General features: G+C 41.7%; 1 protein-coding gene and 1 long non-coding RNA gene across 2 annotated transcripts in view; one reads left to right on the plus strand and one right to left on the minus strand.

Moving 5' to 3' along the window:
• Positions 1-17,260, minus strand: part of LOC149290501 (uncharacterized) — a 185,101-nt gene that overhangs the window by 42,202 nt on the left and 125,639 nt on the right. The window lies entirely within an intron of this gene.
• Positions 7,586-16,449, plus strand: LOC149290504 (uncharacterized). Its single transcript, XM_089489245.1, has 5 exons — positions 7,586-7,754; positions 10,321-10,402; positions 11,544-11,710; positions 12,527-12,647; positions 14,670-16,449. The coding sequence occupies exons 3-5, from the start codon at positions 11,636-11,638 to the stop codon at positions 15,653-15,655; spliced, it is 1,182 nt and encodes a 393-aa protein (XP_089345371.1). The 5' UTR covers positions 7,586-7,754; positions 10,321-10,402; positions 11,544-11,635; the 3' UTR covers positions 15,656-16,449.

Consider the following 17,260-nt stretch of genomic DNA (forward strand, 5'->3'; position numbering starts at 1 on the left):
CGTCAACCCGCCCCTCCCCTTTCGCGCCTGTGGGTTGCGTGCGCATGCGTCGTAGCTATTTGGGCTGGTTGATGGCGAGGCCTCTACTCTGCCCTTTAAGGGGGTTTTCTTGGACTTCAGCTCCCAGAAACCCAGGCGGTTGGCCAGCATGGCAGAGGCTTCTGGGAGCTGGAGTCCAAAAAAAGTCTCTGAAAGGGCACAGTTGGGGGACCTTAAACGCACAGTAAAATAATCATAATAATAGTAAATAACACTGTCCTCAGAAAGGCAAAAGACTACATTCCCCAGCATGCTCTCCTCTCTCGGTTGCACACGGGCGCCCTTCACCCTCCAATGGGCATGAAGCCCGCCTCTTTTTCCTTTTCCCTGGGGCGAACTCCATTTCCCATGATGCATTGGGCCAAAACGCTTTTCTCTGTTTGCTGGAGGTTGCCGGGAGTTGTAGTTCCCTTTGACTCCATCAGTCGCTTCCTAGAGTTGAAAGGCGGTCACTGCCAGGACTACATTTCCTAGAAGGCCTTTCTCCCTGGGGCTTCCTCCCACCTTCTTTCTTTCCTCTCTCTTCCTGAGATCATGGGACTCAGCCGCTTCTCATCCGCTTGTTTCCTTCGGAGGCAGCTGCGAAAGGGGTCGAGGTGGAAGTGGCCGGTAAGGGACCCAGCCTTTGAAAGGGGCTTTCTCTGGGGCAGAAGGACATGGGGGCCCTGAGACAAATGGGGAGAACCTGGGAGCTCTGCAGAGGGAGCAGGATGCCAGGACTACAGCCCCCATCATCCCCAGCAGCAGGGAGGGAGGGGGATGGCTTGGAGGAGCCCTACTACCCCAGGCATGGTTTGGGGAGACCACTCTCATCAAGGAATGTATGTGTGTATATATACCTTCTCTCTCTCTCTCTCTCTCTCTCTCTATATATATATATATATATATATATATAAGCACTCTAGGAGCATATAGGAATTGTGTTCATATATATATATATATATATGTATGTATATATACACACACATATATATATATACAAGAAATAAATATATTTGTGCTCTTTCAGTGTGTATATATATATATATATATATAAAAGCAATCTAGGAGTATATGAGGAAAATATATACACATAGACACCAGGAATACATATATATGTTCTCTCTCTCTGTCTATACATACACACACATACCAGGAATATATATATTCTCTCTCTCTCTCTCTCTCTCTATATATATATATATATATATGTATGTATGTATGTAAGCACTCTAGGAGTATATAGGAATATGTGTGTGTGTATACACCAGAAATAAATATATTTCTGCTCTTTCTGTTTATATATATTGCTTTCTATATGTGTATATATGTATGTATGTATATGTAAGCAATCTAGGAGTATATGAGGAAAATATATACACACACACACACACTAGAAATACATATATATGTTCTCTCTCTCTCTCTCTGTACATACACACACACACACACACACACACACACACACTCTAGTAGCATATAGAAATATGCATGTGTCTATATACACACACACAAGGAATATATATATGTTCTTTCTCTCTCTATATATATATGTGTGTGTGTGTGTGTGTGTGTGTATATATATATATATATAGAGAGAGAGAGAGAGAGAGAGAGAAAGAGAGAGAGAGTTGCGCTGGAGGAGCTACAAAGGCCTAGTAGAATATTCCCTCTAGGAACCTATAGGTCCTCCAGCTCAACTATGTGGTCATCGTCCGACAGACATTGACCATAGAGTTGCACTGGAGGAGGACCTAGAGATTCCTAGAAAGAACATATTATCATGTCAAAAAATGTGACATTTCGCCCTGTCCAAAATGGGAAGTGTCTGGCTGTTTGCTTTAAGTTTGAAAAACACTCTTAGGATGCCTGCAGCATTTAAACAGCATGCCTCCAAGTGACCCGAAGTAGCTTTATTTTGGCCTGTCTGTTCAGGCCCTTATAGATCAGAAACCCAATGGGTGAAGCATGAGGGAGAAGCTAGACTCAGCATTAAGGTTTACCTCCCCACAGTGCAGGACAATGTGCAAATCCCACAATACTTTTTAAAAAGTCAAAGAAACATAAGCAGCACTTCCCACCATTTACTCGAGGCTCACGGATACAACATGGACCTTTTGGGGTAGAACAAATGTTGAAACCCGCTGGTCTAAAGACTTTAAACTTCACAAAGTGAAGGATTTGCCTTCTTTCTTTCTCTTATGCTTATGTTATATCATAAAGCACCATGCATGGTGTTAATATTAATTCTTTATCCACTTTGTCACTACTACTGATGGGAGCAAACGGGAGCAGCAGTGACTCCATATTAAAAGAAACAAAAAGGTAGGAACATACTGGGGGGAAACATACTACTCTGAAACCATTCAAGAATTGTTATCTTGAAGAACTTGGAAAAGTTAGGGTTTTTTAGATGACAAATTCCAGGATGCTGGCTGAGAAATTTTGGTAGTGTCCAAAAAAGGTAACTTCCCAAGCTCTCTGTGTTGCACTTTTGCAGTCACCCTGTCCATGGCCCTTATCACACAAGCAAAATTTGAAGTTATCCCAGGGTCAATGTGAAGGCAATGCAGGGGCAATCGTGGGGTTTCAATCAGGAGCCATGGGCTACTGGGAAGCCATGGGAAGCGTTCTCAGGGAATTTGTGATTGTCATCTGGCTGTCTGATAATGTTTGATGTGAAGTGATCTGCTTTTATATTTGATGTTTTTAATTTGTCTTTTCTTTTCTACATGGTAATTTTATCTATTCCTCTATTTAATTGTTATTATCTTAAGAGTGTACGCCTTGGGCAGGCTTTTATATACTCCTTAATTTTACCGATTTTGTACAGCGCTGTGTATAATTACAGCGCTCTAGAAATAAAGTTTAATAATAATAATAATAATAATAATAGCCATCTTAAACACAATCAGGGGTCATTTCAGGATCATTCTGGGGTTAGGTAAATCCTCTTTCCACCTGAATTTACCTAACCCTGGAATGACACCATTTGTGTTTAGGATGGCTCCTGATTGTGTTTGGCATTGTGTGATAAACAAACTTGAAACTTTACCTAACCCTGGAATGACCCCCGATTGTGTTTAGGATGGCTGCTGATTGCCTTTGGTGTCGTGTGATAAACAAACTTGAAACCCAATGATTGCCCCTGTATTGCCTTCACATTGCCCTCACATTGACCCTGGGATAACTTCAAATTTAGCTCGTGTGATAAGGGCCCTAGTAATGTATTGCTAGGAGTCCCGTTGGTCCCACAGTTCTCCATGTTGATACAGAGCACTGTGAGACCATCAGACCCATAGCAATACATTACTAGGAGAGTCTGACTGCAAGTTGGGACAGAGAGACACAGTGCCCTGGGATGGCATGGACCCACTCTCACCATGTTGTACTGTGTGTCAGTGCTCCATACATAACGGCAGCTTCCAGCACAGAAATTGGCCTTATAACCTTTGGGCTGTTGGATCCACGTCAATTTCAGATCTTTGTGGAAATCAATGTACCGGGTGCGGAGGCAGCAGGCATGATCTGTACTCCTGAAAGAAGGTGGAGATGTGAGCAGGGAGTAAGGAGAAAAAACCATAAGTATAGAAGCAGCAAATTCACACCGTATTAACTAATGGGACTAACAGCTACAGGAGGAGGCACCGGCTAAACAAAAATAGCTGAGATATATAAATGAGGCTGGTGTCCTGTACTTAGAGTAATAGAAACATAGTGTTGGAAGGAACCAATGACTTGGGAAAATGCCAAAGGCTTGGAATGGTTGTTGAACAAAGCCAAAGCAGAAAGTGCAAAGGCAGACTTACAACTGAACATTAAATAAGAAAACAAAAATAAATACCTCTGTTGATTTACAGAACTTTAAAGTACTGCAGATGATAAAGTGACCATATTATGAGAAGACAGGACTCACTAGAAAAGACAATAATGCTTGGTGAGATTGAGGGTAGTAGGAAAAGAGGAAAACTTAATACCAGATGGAGATAATCATGGATCAAGCTTGTTTTCTGCTGCTCCAGAGAGCAGGACCCGGAACAATAGATGCAAGCTACAGGAAAAGAGATTCCACCTCAACATTTGGAGGAACTTCCTGACAGTAAGAGATGTTTGACAGTGGAACACACTTCCTCAATGGAGATTTTGGTGGAGTCTCTCTCCTTGGAGGTCTTCAAACAGAGGCTGGATGGCCATCTGTCAGGGATGCTTTGATTGATAGTTCCTGCATGACAGAATGGGGTTGGACTGGATCAGGGCCCTTGGGGTCTCTTCCAATTTCCTTGGATTTCCCCCCAGAAGCCATGTCCCTGGAAGGCGGAAGTCCTGACCCCAGAAGTCCCAATCTTAAAAGTACCACCCCTGGGACCCACTGACACCCGATGCAGAAATGCCACTGACTTTGGGCACTCGATCTCCCTCCCAGGCTCCACCGTTTCTTAGAAAGATGGAAACCTTCAACAGAGAGTCCTTAGGGATCAAGCCAAGCTCTCCTCTGCTTTCCCAAGGCCTCCTTCTCCATCCACTGCTGGCCTTTGGAAGGGAGACCTAGACCGCTCTTGGGAAAGTTACTTTTGGAGGGACAAGGACTCCCAAAACCTCCCAGTCTGGCTCTAATCTTAAGTATGTCAAATCTCTGCAGTGGACAGGTCCAAGTCTTACGGAAGGAATGGGGATCCTGTGGCCCTCGCTCTGTATCTCCATTAGAAAAAGACTGATTCATCATAACTAGGGCTATGTTTCATGTTCTTTGGATGTGCAGCCAGGCAAACAGAAAGCTTCAAAGATTTCAAAGGTTTACTGGATGGAAACAGAAGTACAACTTGTCTTAAATTCATAAGGAAAGACAGCACCAAAGGGAGCTCTGATAGTCTTACAGAACAGAATATAGAGAGACTCTCCCTCCAAACAAAAAGGACAATGGAGCCTTGTTATACGCTGGGGTTTGGTTCCATGTTCCCCTGTGAATAACAAAATCCGTGGATGCTCAAGTCCCATTTAATATAGTGACATAGCAAAATGGTGTCCCTTATAAAAAAATGGAAAATCAAGCTTTGATATTTGAAATTTATACTTTTTTGAAAACATTTTCAAACCGTGGATGCTTGAACTGTTACCCATGCTGCAATATAAATTTTGGAATCAATGATAACCCTTGAATGACCCCTGGCCAGACTCCAAGCCTGTCTGCCATTACTGGCAAAGCGAGAGGACATGTACACCTCCCCTAAGGGAGTTCCCATATTAACATCTCAGTGGGTCCAGGGAAGTTGCATGAAGGGATTATCTCAAGGCTGGGAAGAGTGAAAGGATTGCCTTCCCTGAAGCTATCAACCTCCTCCTCGAACCTATTGTCCGAGAGGCATAAGCCCTTTATACTATCTAAAGCAGACATCCAGGTGAAAAGAAAATCTTTAGAACACCTTTGTTTCGGCCAAGACAGCCTCTTTGCCTCAGGCCAGATATGGCCTATAAAAAGTCCCCACTTTGGCTGCTCAGCGTGCCATTTTCAAGGTCTACTCACTCCACGTCACTCAGACCTCTGTTCTGGTAGCCGGCATTTCTGCTCACTCCCAGGTTGCGGAGCAGACTTGTCTCACTGTCCAGCACCCCATTCGCTCCCCGGAGGGAATCTACATTCTGGTAAGCATCTCCATTAGTAATGCCTGAAATCTGTTCCCATTTTCCAACCCTAATTTTCCTGAGTCCTGAGTGTGTGTGTGAGTGTATGCGCAACGTATGTGTTTTCCCCCTATTTCAATAAATTAGACATCTAGTTATTAATATCCGTCTCAGCTTTATTTATTGGGATCCCCTGGTCTACTCCGTATACATATCGGGAGGGCGATTTTGGTGGGCTCTTGTAGCCAGCCCCTCTTGCAATATTTGAGCTAATAACAATAATAATAAAATTCCCCCTACGGACCCTTGGCTACAGAACTGTGTATAAAAAATCCGTGTATAAGAAAGGCTGACTGCATTTCACACTCCCCCTTTCCCCCTTTCTGTACATGCGGATAGCAAAACAAAGAATGAGGTATGAACGGCTGTGCAATTCAGAGGTCAAGGTTTGTATATGCTTTTTGATAAACTTTAGTATTTTCAAGGTGCAGCTTTATAAATGCTTTAATTTTAAAAAATATATATACTTATAATTGTAATGCTTCTGCATTGTTTTGGATTTGTACTGTTTTATATGTGTTGCTAGCCACCCTGAGTCCCTATATTGGGAGAAAGGACACATGCAAGTCAATAAAAAAAAAGGTGGAGATCCCTTGAAGATCCATGAGTTTCTTGCTTCCGATTGCCCCTCCACCAACAGAGAAAGAGACTGAATGAGTCTGTCAAGAATAGCTATGGGCCAGTTTTGGCACCTGGGGTGTATCTCCATTGCCCAGACATAGCATTTTGATGAAACCATGAAACTTCCCTTTCATGAAACCATGGAAGGGAAACTAGTTTTGGAGTCAGCGAATGTTGTGTGTGTCAGTTAAGGGCTGGAAAGGAGAGATTCTGCAAATGGAAATAGAAAATAAACCTGAAATTTTCTTACTTGGAATGATAAATGACAAACTAGAAAAAGAACATGGAAGGACCTTATTTGATATGTTTGCTGCAGCAAGAAACATGTATGCTAAATACTGGAAATAAGAGAAAATTCAGGAGTTATCAGATTGGTACAATAAACTATATGAGTATATAGAGAATGACAAATTGACACAATTATTACGGAACAGATCAGATGAAAACTTTGAGAGAGACTAGTGAAAAATAGCAACTTACTTGAGATCCGTGTAATTATATGAATATCTGAATCTATAAAATTATGTTGAGATAGATAAGGTATACAAAGAAAGATATGCAAAATAAATTGAATAACAAGAAATCTCAATGTCATGTAATTTAGGGGGTTAGATAGACTGAGATAGCTTAACATGATAGACTGCGATATAGATTTCGACTTCAGATACATACGTACATATATATGATCAAGGATAAGGACATAGAAATACAGATTAATATGTATGTATATAAAGCAATAAAGGAAAAATAGATATAAAATAAAGTATTTAAGAAAATATAGAAATCACCATTTTAACATGTATATATGCAAAACAATTAAGAATTTTTTTATAAATAAGGTTTATATAAAAGTCAGTACAGTCGGCCCTTCTTGTACACTGATTTTTTTATACATGGATTCAAGCATAAACGGTTTGAATATGTTAAAAAAAAGTATAAATTTCAAATATCAAACCTTGATTTTCCATTTTTATAAGGGACACCATTTTGCTATGTCATTATATTTAATGGGACTTGAGCATACACAGATTTTGTTATACACGGGGGCTCTTGGAACCAAACCCCAGCGTATAACAAGGGTCAACTGTATACATAAATATAAGAACCAACAGAGAGGAGTGGAAGTGATATATGTACATTTATTTGTATCTTTTATTTGTATATTTGTTGTCTGATGAGTTTTATATTTATAGTTTCCGATTTTTAATTAATTTTTTAAAATAAAATACTGATGTTTCATAATTAATGCTGTCTTTCGCGGAGTCAAGATATGCAATGAAGAATGAGAATGCTTCAATTAATGCAAATGTTTATTGAATGTCACTTGAAGAGCAAGATACTTTCAAACCCAAAATTTTGTAGCAGAAGTAGCATGAAGATTGCAATAGACCTTTACAAAATGCAACAAAATAAATGAAGGCTGCTTCTCCAAAAAAGTATTTTCATCCACCAACATTTATACACTTTGTCTCTAATGTGGATTTTTGGATGCCTCTAAAAGTGTAAATTCTGAGAAAAACATTTTCCACAGTCTTTCATTTCTATAGCTTCTCTTCTGTATGAATGCGATGGTGGTGTGTAAGATTGGTACCTGAAGCAAAACCCTTGCCACACTCCTGGCATTTGTATGGTTTCTCTCCTGTGTGGACTCTTTGATGTACAATAAGGTCTGACCTCTGAGGAAAACATTTCCCAGACTGCTGGCATGTGTAAGGTCTCTCTCCAGTCTCCATTCTCTCATGAGTCTCAGGCTCTACTATATAAAAAAGGGGGAAGACAAGAATCATCTCCGCATTAAGAGAGGAGAGGCCTCTGGAATCTACAATGGAGCTAAGCAAACTAAACAAAGGAAAATGAGCATGAGAGATAAAGGAGTTTTGGTGTCCCTTTCCCTCTCTTCATAGATATTACTCATAATTGCTAAATGGAATCCCTTCAAATGTCTGAAAAACAGGGACTTGAGCTGGTTCACACCAGTTTACTTAAACCAGTTAACGTTTTCCAGGGTTCATGGCTACCTCACAATACTCTTCTGGCTCTGTTATCGACACCTTCTGCCTCTCTTATGGACACCTGTTCTGGCTCGATTCTGGACTTTCCCAGAGTTCCCTGCCTGTCCAAACATATATATTGCTTGTTCCTTCCCTCTCCTCCATGTTTCCACATGCCTGATCTCCTTCCATTTCTCCCTCCTCTCTCCATCTTTCCCAGCTGCTCTCAGGTCCATCTGCACTGCTTCAGCATTTCACCTTCAGCATCTCTTCCCTGCCATTCTATATTTCACATTCTCTCTTACACACAGATAGAGAGAAAAAGAGAATGGTGCAGGAAAGAGACACTTTCAGTCCCATCTGGTGAGAAAGGTAAGATAATAAATATATGCAATTAATCCATTGGAATGGCTTAGGAAGGGTCTGGGAAGTGGAGTCCAGTTTTGGTGAGGATAGGGCTGCAGAGAGGAGCCTTCAAACAGCCTGAAGGCACCTCCAAGACAGGGCTGGGCAGCTATTGGGGATTGGGCAGCCAGATTGGGCCCACAGGGATCTCAGAGGGAGCCCCATTGGACCACCTGGGGAGAAAAGAAATCATGTTTACCTCCTCAATATCCCCCAGCATCCTATTGCCATTGTTTGGCTCAATTTGAGCCATTGTAGGGCCAAGAGAGGATATTGGAAGCCTCTCCAGAACATAGAAACACTGAAACATAGATCAAAAAGACCTAAAAACTTGCTAAGAGATGTACCAAAGAGCATTGGGACCCAAAACATATTAAGTGCCATGGTTCTTTCCTACGATAGATTTGCAGTTTAGCAAAGGGCATTTATAATCATCAGATGGAGAGCTCTACTGGCTCCGTAAAGTAAAGTACAAATCCCAAGATTCCAAGGATGTTACTTTGACCATTAAAGTGAAACCATAGTGCCATGTATGTAGCATGCAAGACCCCCCCTCTTCTGAAGGAAGAGCAATGGATACAAGTTCCTTGCCCAGAGAGGATAGGTTTTCATAGGTTTCCATCATCACTTCGTTATATAAAAATGACTGCTTCGGACTCAAGAGTGACCATTCCTCCTCACTCCTTCCACTCTTCCCCTCCATCTCTCTCTCTCTCTCCTCTGAAGGCCTCAAACCGACAAGTGCCAAGAACTGAGGCATAGGCAGCCATTTTATGTTCCGGTGGCCATTTTGTGCTGCTTGTGACTGTGGGGAATAATATTTGCGAGGCGTTTCTGAGCGTCCAGACTAGGAGCGGTTTGGACGCAGTTTAGAAGCGGTTTAATCGTCGTTAGGCACAAACCCTTGAAGTGTTTGTGTAATGACTGGGCTCCATTCAATGGAGGTCTTCTTCAGGCAGAAAAGGGAGGTTTATGCAAATGCAGAGTGACATCACTGCTACGGAAGGCTCTCTTGACCAATCAGAGAGCAAGATAAAGGTTCTTCTGGAAGCTTCCGTGAGAAGGAGATATAAGGCCTGAGAGACCAAGAGACAGTTGGGGGAATTGTGTCGGTTGGAGATCGAGAGAGAGAGTTAAAGAGCGGATCTTGGAAGTTAGGCTCAGAATTGGACGCTTAGGTCTATTTATTATTTTAATAGCTTATATGAATTGAATATTATATACTTACAAATATTGTTCTTGCAAGATTCTTAATATCTTGTAAGACCTACTTTTTACTTATATTTCGTTATCTATAATAAATACTTCATTGGAGTATCTACTACTCGACGCTCGTTTTACACGTGTTTTGGCTCGGTTGATGCTTGGGAAGATCAGTAAAGAAGTAGAAATAAGGTTCCTTAACTGATCCCAGTGTAGGTTAAGGGAAATCCTCTTATAATTCACTGGATGATTGCAGCGTGATTGAAGGAAGTTAAGGGTCTGCTGGGCTAAGAGCCATAATGTCTAAATGTCTAATTAACAATTTGTAAGCCATTCTGATAGCCTTTTGGCTGAAGAGAGGGCTATATTATTATTATTATTATTATTATTATTATTATTCCAGGGCCGCAGTTTGGCTGCTTGGACCACCGGAGATCATCACAGTGAGTCAGTTGGAAAAGCACATCTCACTCCAGAAAATAAAGGTACTTGAGGAGTTTGCACTCTACGTCTTTCTGTAATAATAGCTACAAAACTGATAATAGCATTTGGGACATTTAGTCTTTTAAAAACAAATATGGCAGATTTAAATGCTGCTTTAAAACCTCTTTCCATCTGCCAGGTTTGCGCTGGTTTTGGGGGAAATGAGAAAGTGTTGGGAGGGAGGGACTGCCAACAGAATTAGGAGATGCATTGCAGGCTATGGACAGTTTGCGGCCAAGTAAGGTCCAAAACACACGGCAGCAATAGTCCAGTTTGAGAGCGCTTTAACTGCCCTGGCCCAGTGCTAGGGAATCCTGGGAACTGGAGTTTATTTGGGCACCAGAGCTCTCTGACAGAGAAGGCTCAATGTCTCAGAAAACTATACTTCCCAGAATTCCCTAGCACTTAGCCAGGGCAGTTAAAGCGGTTTCAGTTTGGATTATTGCTGCAGTGTGTTTTGGACTTAGGTGACCCTTGGCAAGTCACACTCTCTCAGCCTCAGAGGATGGCAATGGCAACCCCTCTCTGAAGAAACCTGCCAAGGAAACCCCATGATAAGGTTGCCTTTGGGTCGCCATTAGTTGGAAACAACTTGGAGCCACACAACGGCAACAAGAGCAGTAACACCACTAACAAGGCTTAATCACATCTCACAAGCCAGCTAGGGAGAAAGAAAGAAAGAAAGAAAAAGAAAGAAAGAAAGAAAGAAGATGTGGGAGTTGTAGTCCTCGGTTCAGAGGGATTGGAGGGGCCTTACTGCAGGGCAGGACCCCTCCTCTTTCTGGCCATGTGGATGTTGGGAGATCCTGTCCAGGAAATACACTTTAAGTCCCATTGCCAAGAGAAAAGGCTACTACTGCCTTTCAGATCCAGTTTGCCCCAAATCCTTTATGAGGCCAGAAACCCCTTTGTTAGGAAGCGACCCCCAAATATCTCAGGAGGCTCTATATCTCCCAAGGCCCCCTTCCTCCAGGACCCCCTTCCACTCTTCCGAGGTCACTAAAATGAGTACGCAGACTGTTGGGGGCAAATTAGCTTACTTGCTAATTAGCTTACTTGCTGTTCACTGCTATGACCTTTGGAATAGCGGTATATAAATAAAACAAATTATTAATTAAGTCTAACCCTGGTCTCGTTTGTCAGGAACTTCATCTCGACCCTCTTGTACACACTTTTGGAGTATCTTTTGCTGAAGTGACCCAAGTGCAGGACCACCAGGACCCCCTGCCCACCTGATGGCCGACACAGAGGCCAAGTGGAGGGAGTTGGGCTCCAAGGGAAAGAAGAAGCAGAGGTACAACAACTCTTTGGTAAGTTACCATCCTGACTTAGTTTCATCTGTGTCACTGCTGGGCCTGCTCATGAAAGCAAGCGGAGAATATACTGTCTCAATTTGGCAGAGTGAGTCCTGGTTAATGCTCTGTCACCTCATTTTTTTAGGGGCTTTGAAAATGTCCTATTTTTCTCTCCTCTCTGCCACTTTCCCCCTTGTCCTCAGGTCAGTTGGTTGCTGCAAAATGTGTTCCAAGTTCAAAAGACATGTGCAGCCCATCAACTCAAAAGAGGGGAGAGGGGAGAATAGGAGGGGGCAGGGTCTTGTACCCTTCCTCACTTCTGCGATCTTCATCATTTACAACTTTGGCCATCTTGACCCCCTTCTGGTGTTGCTTGTCCACATGTGTTTTGCTTTCCAAATCTGTGAAATGCTGGGGGATTTGGAATAATATCTGTATCTTAATTGAGGGTGAGCCCAGTGGCCCTCAATCCCAGAGTACTCCCCAGAACTGTTTTTAAAAATGAAATTTGCCTCTGAGATTAGGTGAGATATGGCTAAGTGTGTTATAATTAATTGGTGACAATACACGTTGGAATAGTCAGTATCCTAATCTATCATCAATAACCCAGAAATGGTCTAAATTATATTTTTTTATTATATTGTATATTATATTGAAAGGATTTGAGACAAACTGGGTCTCAAAGACAGTAACTTTTTGCTTGCTTGCAGAATTTAAAGTTTATTTCCTGGACTGAATTCTGAAGTGTTGAAATAATATTTATGATGCACCGTGTGCTTTCCTCCCCTTTTGTTTAGTCACTCTCTGGATGAGGGCTATTTTCTATTTCAGGTGACCTTTGCGGACGTGGCGGTATATTTCACTGAAGAGGAATGGAAACGGTTGACGAAGAAGCTGAAACTTATGTACAGTTTCGTGATGATGGAGAATTATGACAATGTGGCCTCTGTGGGTAAGAAACCTGAATCCATCGCCCTTCCTGTGAAGATTGGGAGCCCTTTCATAATTCACTGTCAGAGCGCTTTGTTTCCACTTTAGAATTATTGAATCAAACCAACTTCCTGATAGTAAGGGCTGTTTGACAGTGAAACACACTCCTTCCTTGGAGTGTAGAGGAGTCTCCCTCCTTGGAGGTCTTTAACAGAGGCTAGATGGCCATCTTTTTGGGATGCTTTGATTGAGAGTTCCTGCATGGCAGGAGGTTGGACTGGATGACCCTTGTGGTCCCTTTCAACTCTACTATTCTATGATTCTATGAGTAATATCCATGAAGGGAAGAAAGCAGAAACAAAACTTGCTGTTTTGCTAATGTTTCTTTTCTACCTGAGTTTGCTTAGCTCCATGGTTGATTCAAGAGGTCCTTTGTTACCCAAAATGCTGGAGTCTGGGGAGGACATCCGCAAGCGCTCTGCTTTTAGGGGGATTTGGTACTTAGCTCAATAGAACGAAATAGTTTCACTGGGGCAATGGTGACCTCTGGACTCAGCCAAGCTATAGCAGGTCCTGAATAATAATAATAAAAAAACTTCAGAGGCATTTGAAATAGGTTTTTGTATTTTATTTAGGGGGAAAGCAAAACACACAGACACATACATATAAGTGTTCACGCACACATGCAAGAACTAGGTAACAGTGGCGGGAGTGGTGAATACATGTAAGGCTTTGTTAATGGTGATAAGTTACCTATCCAGATCTTTATGCTGAGGATTTGGAATGGGGAGAAGTCTGTAGTTCCCGCGACAATTGGGGTTGGTGAGTGCATTGAGGTGCTTAGCCATGAAAACAGAGTGTCTGTCTGTAACTGGACTGACACCGAAGAACAGCAAGTTGGACCTGACATTTATACTGAAATTGGTGATGGGGACAAAAACTGAGGGTTTGGAAAGGTTTATATCACTTTAGAATACTTCCTGTGTGGAGAAAGAATGGTGTGAAACTGAATTGAATGCAATGGGTGTTTGATGCAAATACCTCAGACAAAAGGGATTAGCACACTGCCTCTCAGGTCCTGAATAATATCATAGAAGAGTCCGGAAGCCAACCTCCAAATATATGTATTAGCAATACACTGACCACTTCCCACACTTAAAAATAAGTCACAGACACAGTAGATTTCATTCAGTTCTTTATCTTGAGTTGCAAAATAATACAAATCAATGAATGAATAACTTATTACGGGACATGGCCAGCTTAAACAATAACAACAAAATAAATACAAGTATTACAAAGCATCACAAGAAGTAAATTGCCTTCTAGCAATAAGGGTAAACATCAGTTCATAAAATGAAATCCTAAACCTGGCAGGTAAAAATTGTCCCAAATAACTTTGAGAAATATAAACTTAAAACAGTAGCCTGGCACTATGTCATTTCAAGGTATTTCATGGTTGTTTCTGCATCAGTTTCCAAAAATTTATGCGACAAATAATCGCAGCTGCAGAATATCTGGCAACTTTAACAGTTACCTGCTCCTAATAATACAATTATTTGCAAGCTCTCCTCTCCGACTTCCATCAACTTGACTATCTCTTGTACACACAACTCCAATGCAATCCACACCTATCTGCATGTGAGCTGTATACTGTATTGGTTGTGAGTCATCTCCTTGTGCATTCTCTGCATTTACCTTCCATCATGCCTTGGGCTCTGACTCAGCACTCTATGGCAGTCTCACAGGATATGATGCCACCTGTCAATCAAAGTATTTCTACACATGTTTAATAGAATTTTTTTTCAACCGTTCTTAGTCTGACTATCTGCTTCCAGTGATTCTTCTTTGTTAGCTCCTATGAGTAAGGATACAATTGTTTCATGGATTTGGGATATCTGCAACAGGATCAGGCTCGGGTCACTCACACCAACTTTATTAATTTAATGTCAAATAGGGAAGGGTAAATGGGGGCTAAATCTGGGGGAAACACCCTCCTCTCTTAACTCTGATTTTTAGTCTTATCAGTTATTGTTCTTCTTTACAGAAGAACATCTGAGTCATGAGAGAGTCCACACAGGAAAGAAGTCACATAAATGCCAGCATTGTGGGAAATGTTATTCTACAAAGTCAAACCGAGTGAGACATCAGAGAGGCCACACTGGAGAGAAGCCATACAAATGCCAGCATTGTGGGAAATGTTTTTCTTTGAAGTCACATCTAGTGAGACATCAGAGAGGCCATACTGGAGAGAAGCCATACAAATGCCAGCATTGTGGGAAATGTTTTTCTTGGAAGTCAGATCTAGTGATACATCAGAGAGTCCACACAGGAGAGAAGCCATACAAATGCCAGCATTGTGGGAAATGTTTTTCTTCAAAGTCAGACCTAGTGAAACATCAGAGAGTCCACACAGGAGAGAAGCCATACAAATGCCAGCATTGTGGGAAATGTTCTTCTTCAAAGTCAGACCTAGTGAAACATCAGAGAGTCCACACAGGAGAGAAGCCATACAAATGCCAGCATTGTGGGAAATGTTTTTCTTTCAAGTCAAACCTAGTGACACATCAGAGAGTCCACACAGGAGAGAAGCCATACAAATGCCAGCATTGTGGGAAATGTTTTTCTTTCAAGTCAAACCTAGTGACACATCAGAGAGGCCATACTGGAGAGAAGCCATACAAATGCCAACATTGTGGGAAATGTTTTTCTTGGAAGTCAGATCTAGTGATCCATCAGAGAGTCCACACAGGAGAGAAGCCATACAAATGCCAGCATTGTGGGAAATGTTTTCCTCGGAAGTCAGTCTTAGTGACACATCAGAGAGTCCACACAGAAGAGAAGCCATATAAATGCCAACATTGTGGGAAATGTTTTTCTTTCAAGTCAGACCTAGTGAGACATCAGAGTATCCACACAGGAGAGAAGCCACACAAATGCCAGCATTGTGGGAAATGTTTTTCTTTCAAGTCAGACCTAGTGATACATCAGAGTATCCACACAGGAGAGAAGCCACACAAATGCCAGCAGTGAACTAATATTATTCTTGTCAAGAAGGAATACAGAAAATATATTTTCAGAAAAAAGGTTATTTTCTTGATTTTTCAATTCAAATCAACTATGAAAACATATATAAATTAGGATGAATTAATCTCATCTTCTCTTAAAGAGTAGAAACAAGAACCAAGCAAAAATGGGGATTGGGTTTTTGTTTGTCTAGCTCTATTTTTCTTTGCCGAAAGATTATAACAGATAGGAAACTAGAATAAATGCAAATGTAAGAAGTTTAGAAACTATCTAGGAAGTATACATAGTTTAGAGATACAGAAACTAACTTGGCTTTTTTCCTTTTTTATATATTCTTTGTATATTGTGTAAATATGTTTAACTGTGTAGTAATGTTTTGTCGTGTATGTCTTTTTAATTAATGTTCAATAATATATTTTAAAAGAAAATATATTTTCAATCCACCGGTGAAAAGGCCCTTGTGATTTTGTTTGTAAGGTTTGTCTGTCCATATGTTTGTGATTTGTCTGTCCATGTGTCTGTTTATGCTTTAAAGTTATATTTTGTTAAGTTTGCGTTTTAATTGCTATTACTATAGATCATTGCTTTGGGTTATAAACTTGTCTGAGGATTATGGGTTGTGGTATAGGTTAAGTAAATGGGGGGCTGGGATTTGTTGCAACTGGTTAGAATAGTTATGGGAATGATAGCTTTTGCAATGTTTGGGATGTTGGCTGAAGAAAGTTGGAGGCCGGCATTAAGAGAAAGGGGACTAGTTTCTGGGAATGGCAAAGGGGGCCTTGTTACCTGTGGGACATAGACTGTGGGAATTGGAGGTGGGGGCTAGGTTTGGAAGAGAGTGATATTTTAGGTTTTGAGGTTTTAATGTATTGTTTGGCTTGGAGTGGGCAGTTCTGGTTTAAACACTGAATTTCTATGAGTTCTCAATAAATTTCTTTGCTGTTTCAACACACTGGACTCTTTGATGCAGAGAAGTTCTGAATTTGCACAAAATTGACCCTTTCTCTTTCCTCAGTCCTCTGTTACGAAGGATCGAATTAGGGGAATTTTAATTAGATCAAATATAGCTGAGAGGTGGCCCTAACAAAACCACATGCCTGAATGGGGTCCCACCGGTGTATACCAGAGGTCGACAGCAAGCCCCAAGAGAAAGGGACACTGATACCAACTAGGTCCAATTAAAAGCGTAACATTTGTTACAGCACAGGGAAAACCACACAGCAAAAGGGGGACACACACACACACACATTCGATACTGTAGCAGGGGATGGGTGAGTTGGGGAGATAGGTTTGAGAAAGAGAGGCACCACTAGGGAATACTACCTTACAAGTATTCTCTGGGAAGTCTGATGAAGCTTGGATGGAGAGTGGATCACGGCCGCAGGAGCGCAGGGGAAGAGGGCTGCAGGAGCTAAGATCAGAGTTCTGATCAGAGCAGCGGCAGCATGGTCCTTGCATTCCCTGCGCCTGCTCAGGAGGGGCCTTTGGTGGGAAATGTGCATGCACAGTCTCAGCCCCTGAACCTGCTGCCCTCACAGCCTGCTCTGAGGGAGGGAAGTGGGGAGAGCCCTTGTTCGTTCAAAGATTTGGCTGCAGGGTCTTCTGGAGGGG

Source organism: Sceloporus occidentalis, unplaced genomic scaffold, assembly GCF_023333645.1.
Source record: "Sceloporus occidentalis isolate IW3139 unplaced genomic scaffold, rSceOcc1.0.p SCAF_39, whole genome shotgun sequence".
In the NCBI taxonomy this organism is placed as follows: domain Eukaryota; kingdom Metazoa; phylum Chordata; class Lepidosauria; order Squamata; family Phrynosomatidae; genus Sceloporus; species Sceloporus occidentalis.

Bases quoted from the DNA above. Each gene is read 5' to 3' on its own strand.
- LOC149290504 (XM_089489245.1), top strand. From the start codon at position 11,636: ATGGCCGACACAGAGGCCAAGTGGAGGGAGTTGGGCTCCAAGGGAAAG. The intron at 11,711-12,526 runs GTAAGTTACCAT...TTTCTATTTCAG, and splicing joins AGAGGTACAACAACTCTTTG to GTGACCTTTGCGGACGTGGC. The intron at 12,648-14,669 runs GTAAGAAACCTG...TCTTCTTTACAG, and splicing joins TGACAATGTGGCCTCTGTGG to AAGAACATCTGAGTCATGAG.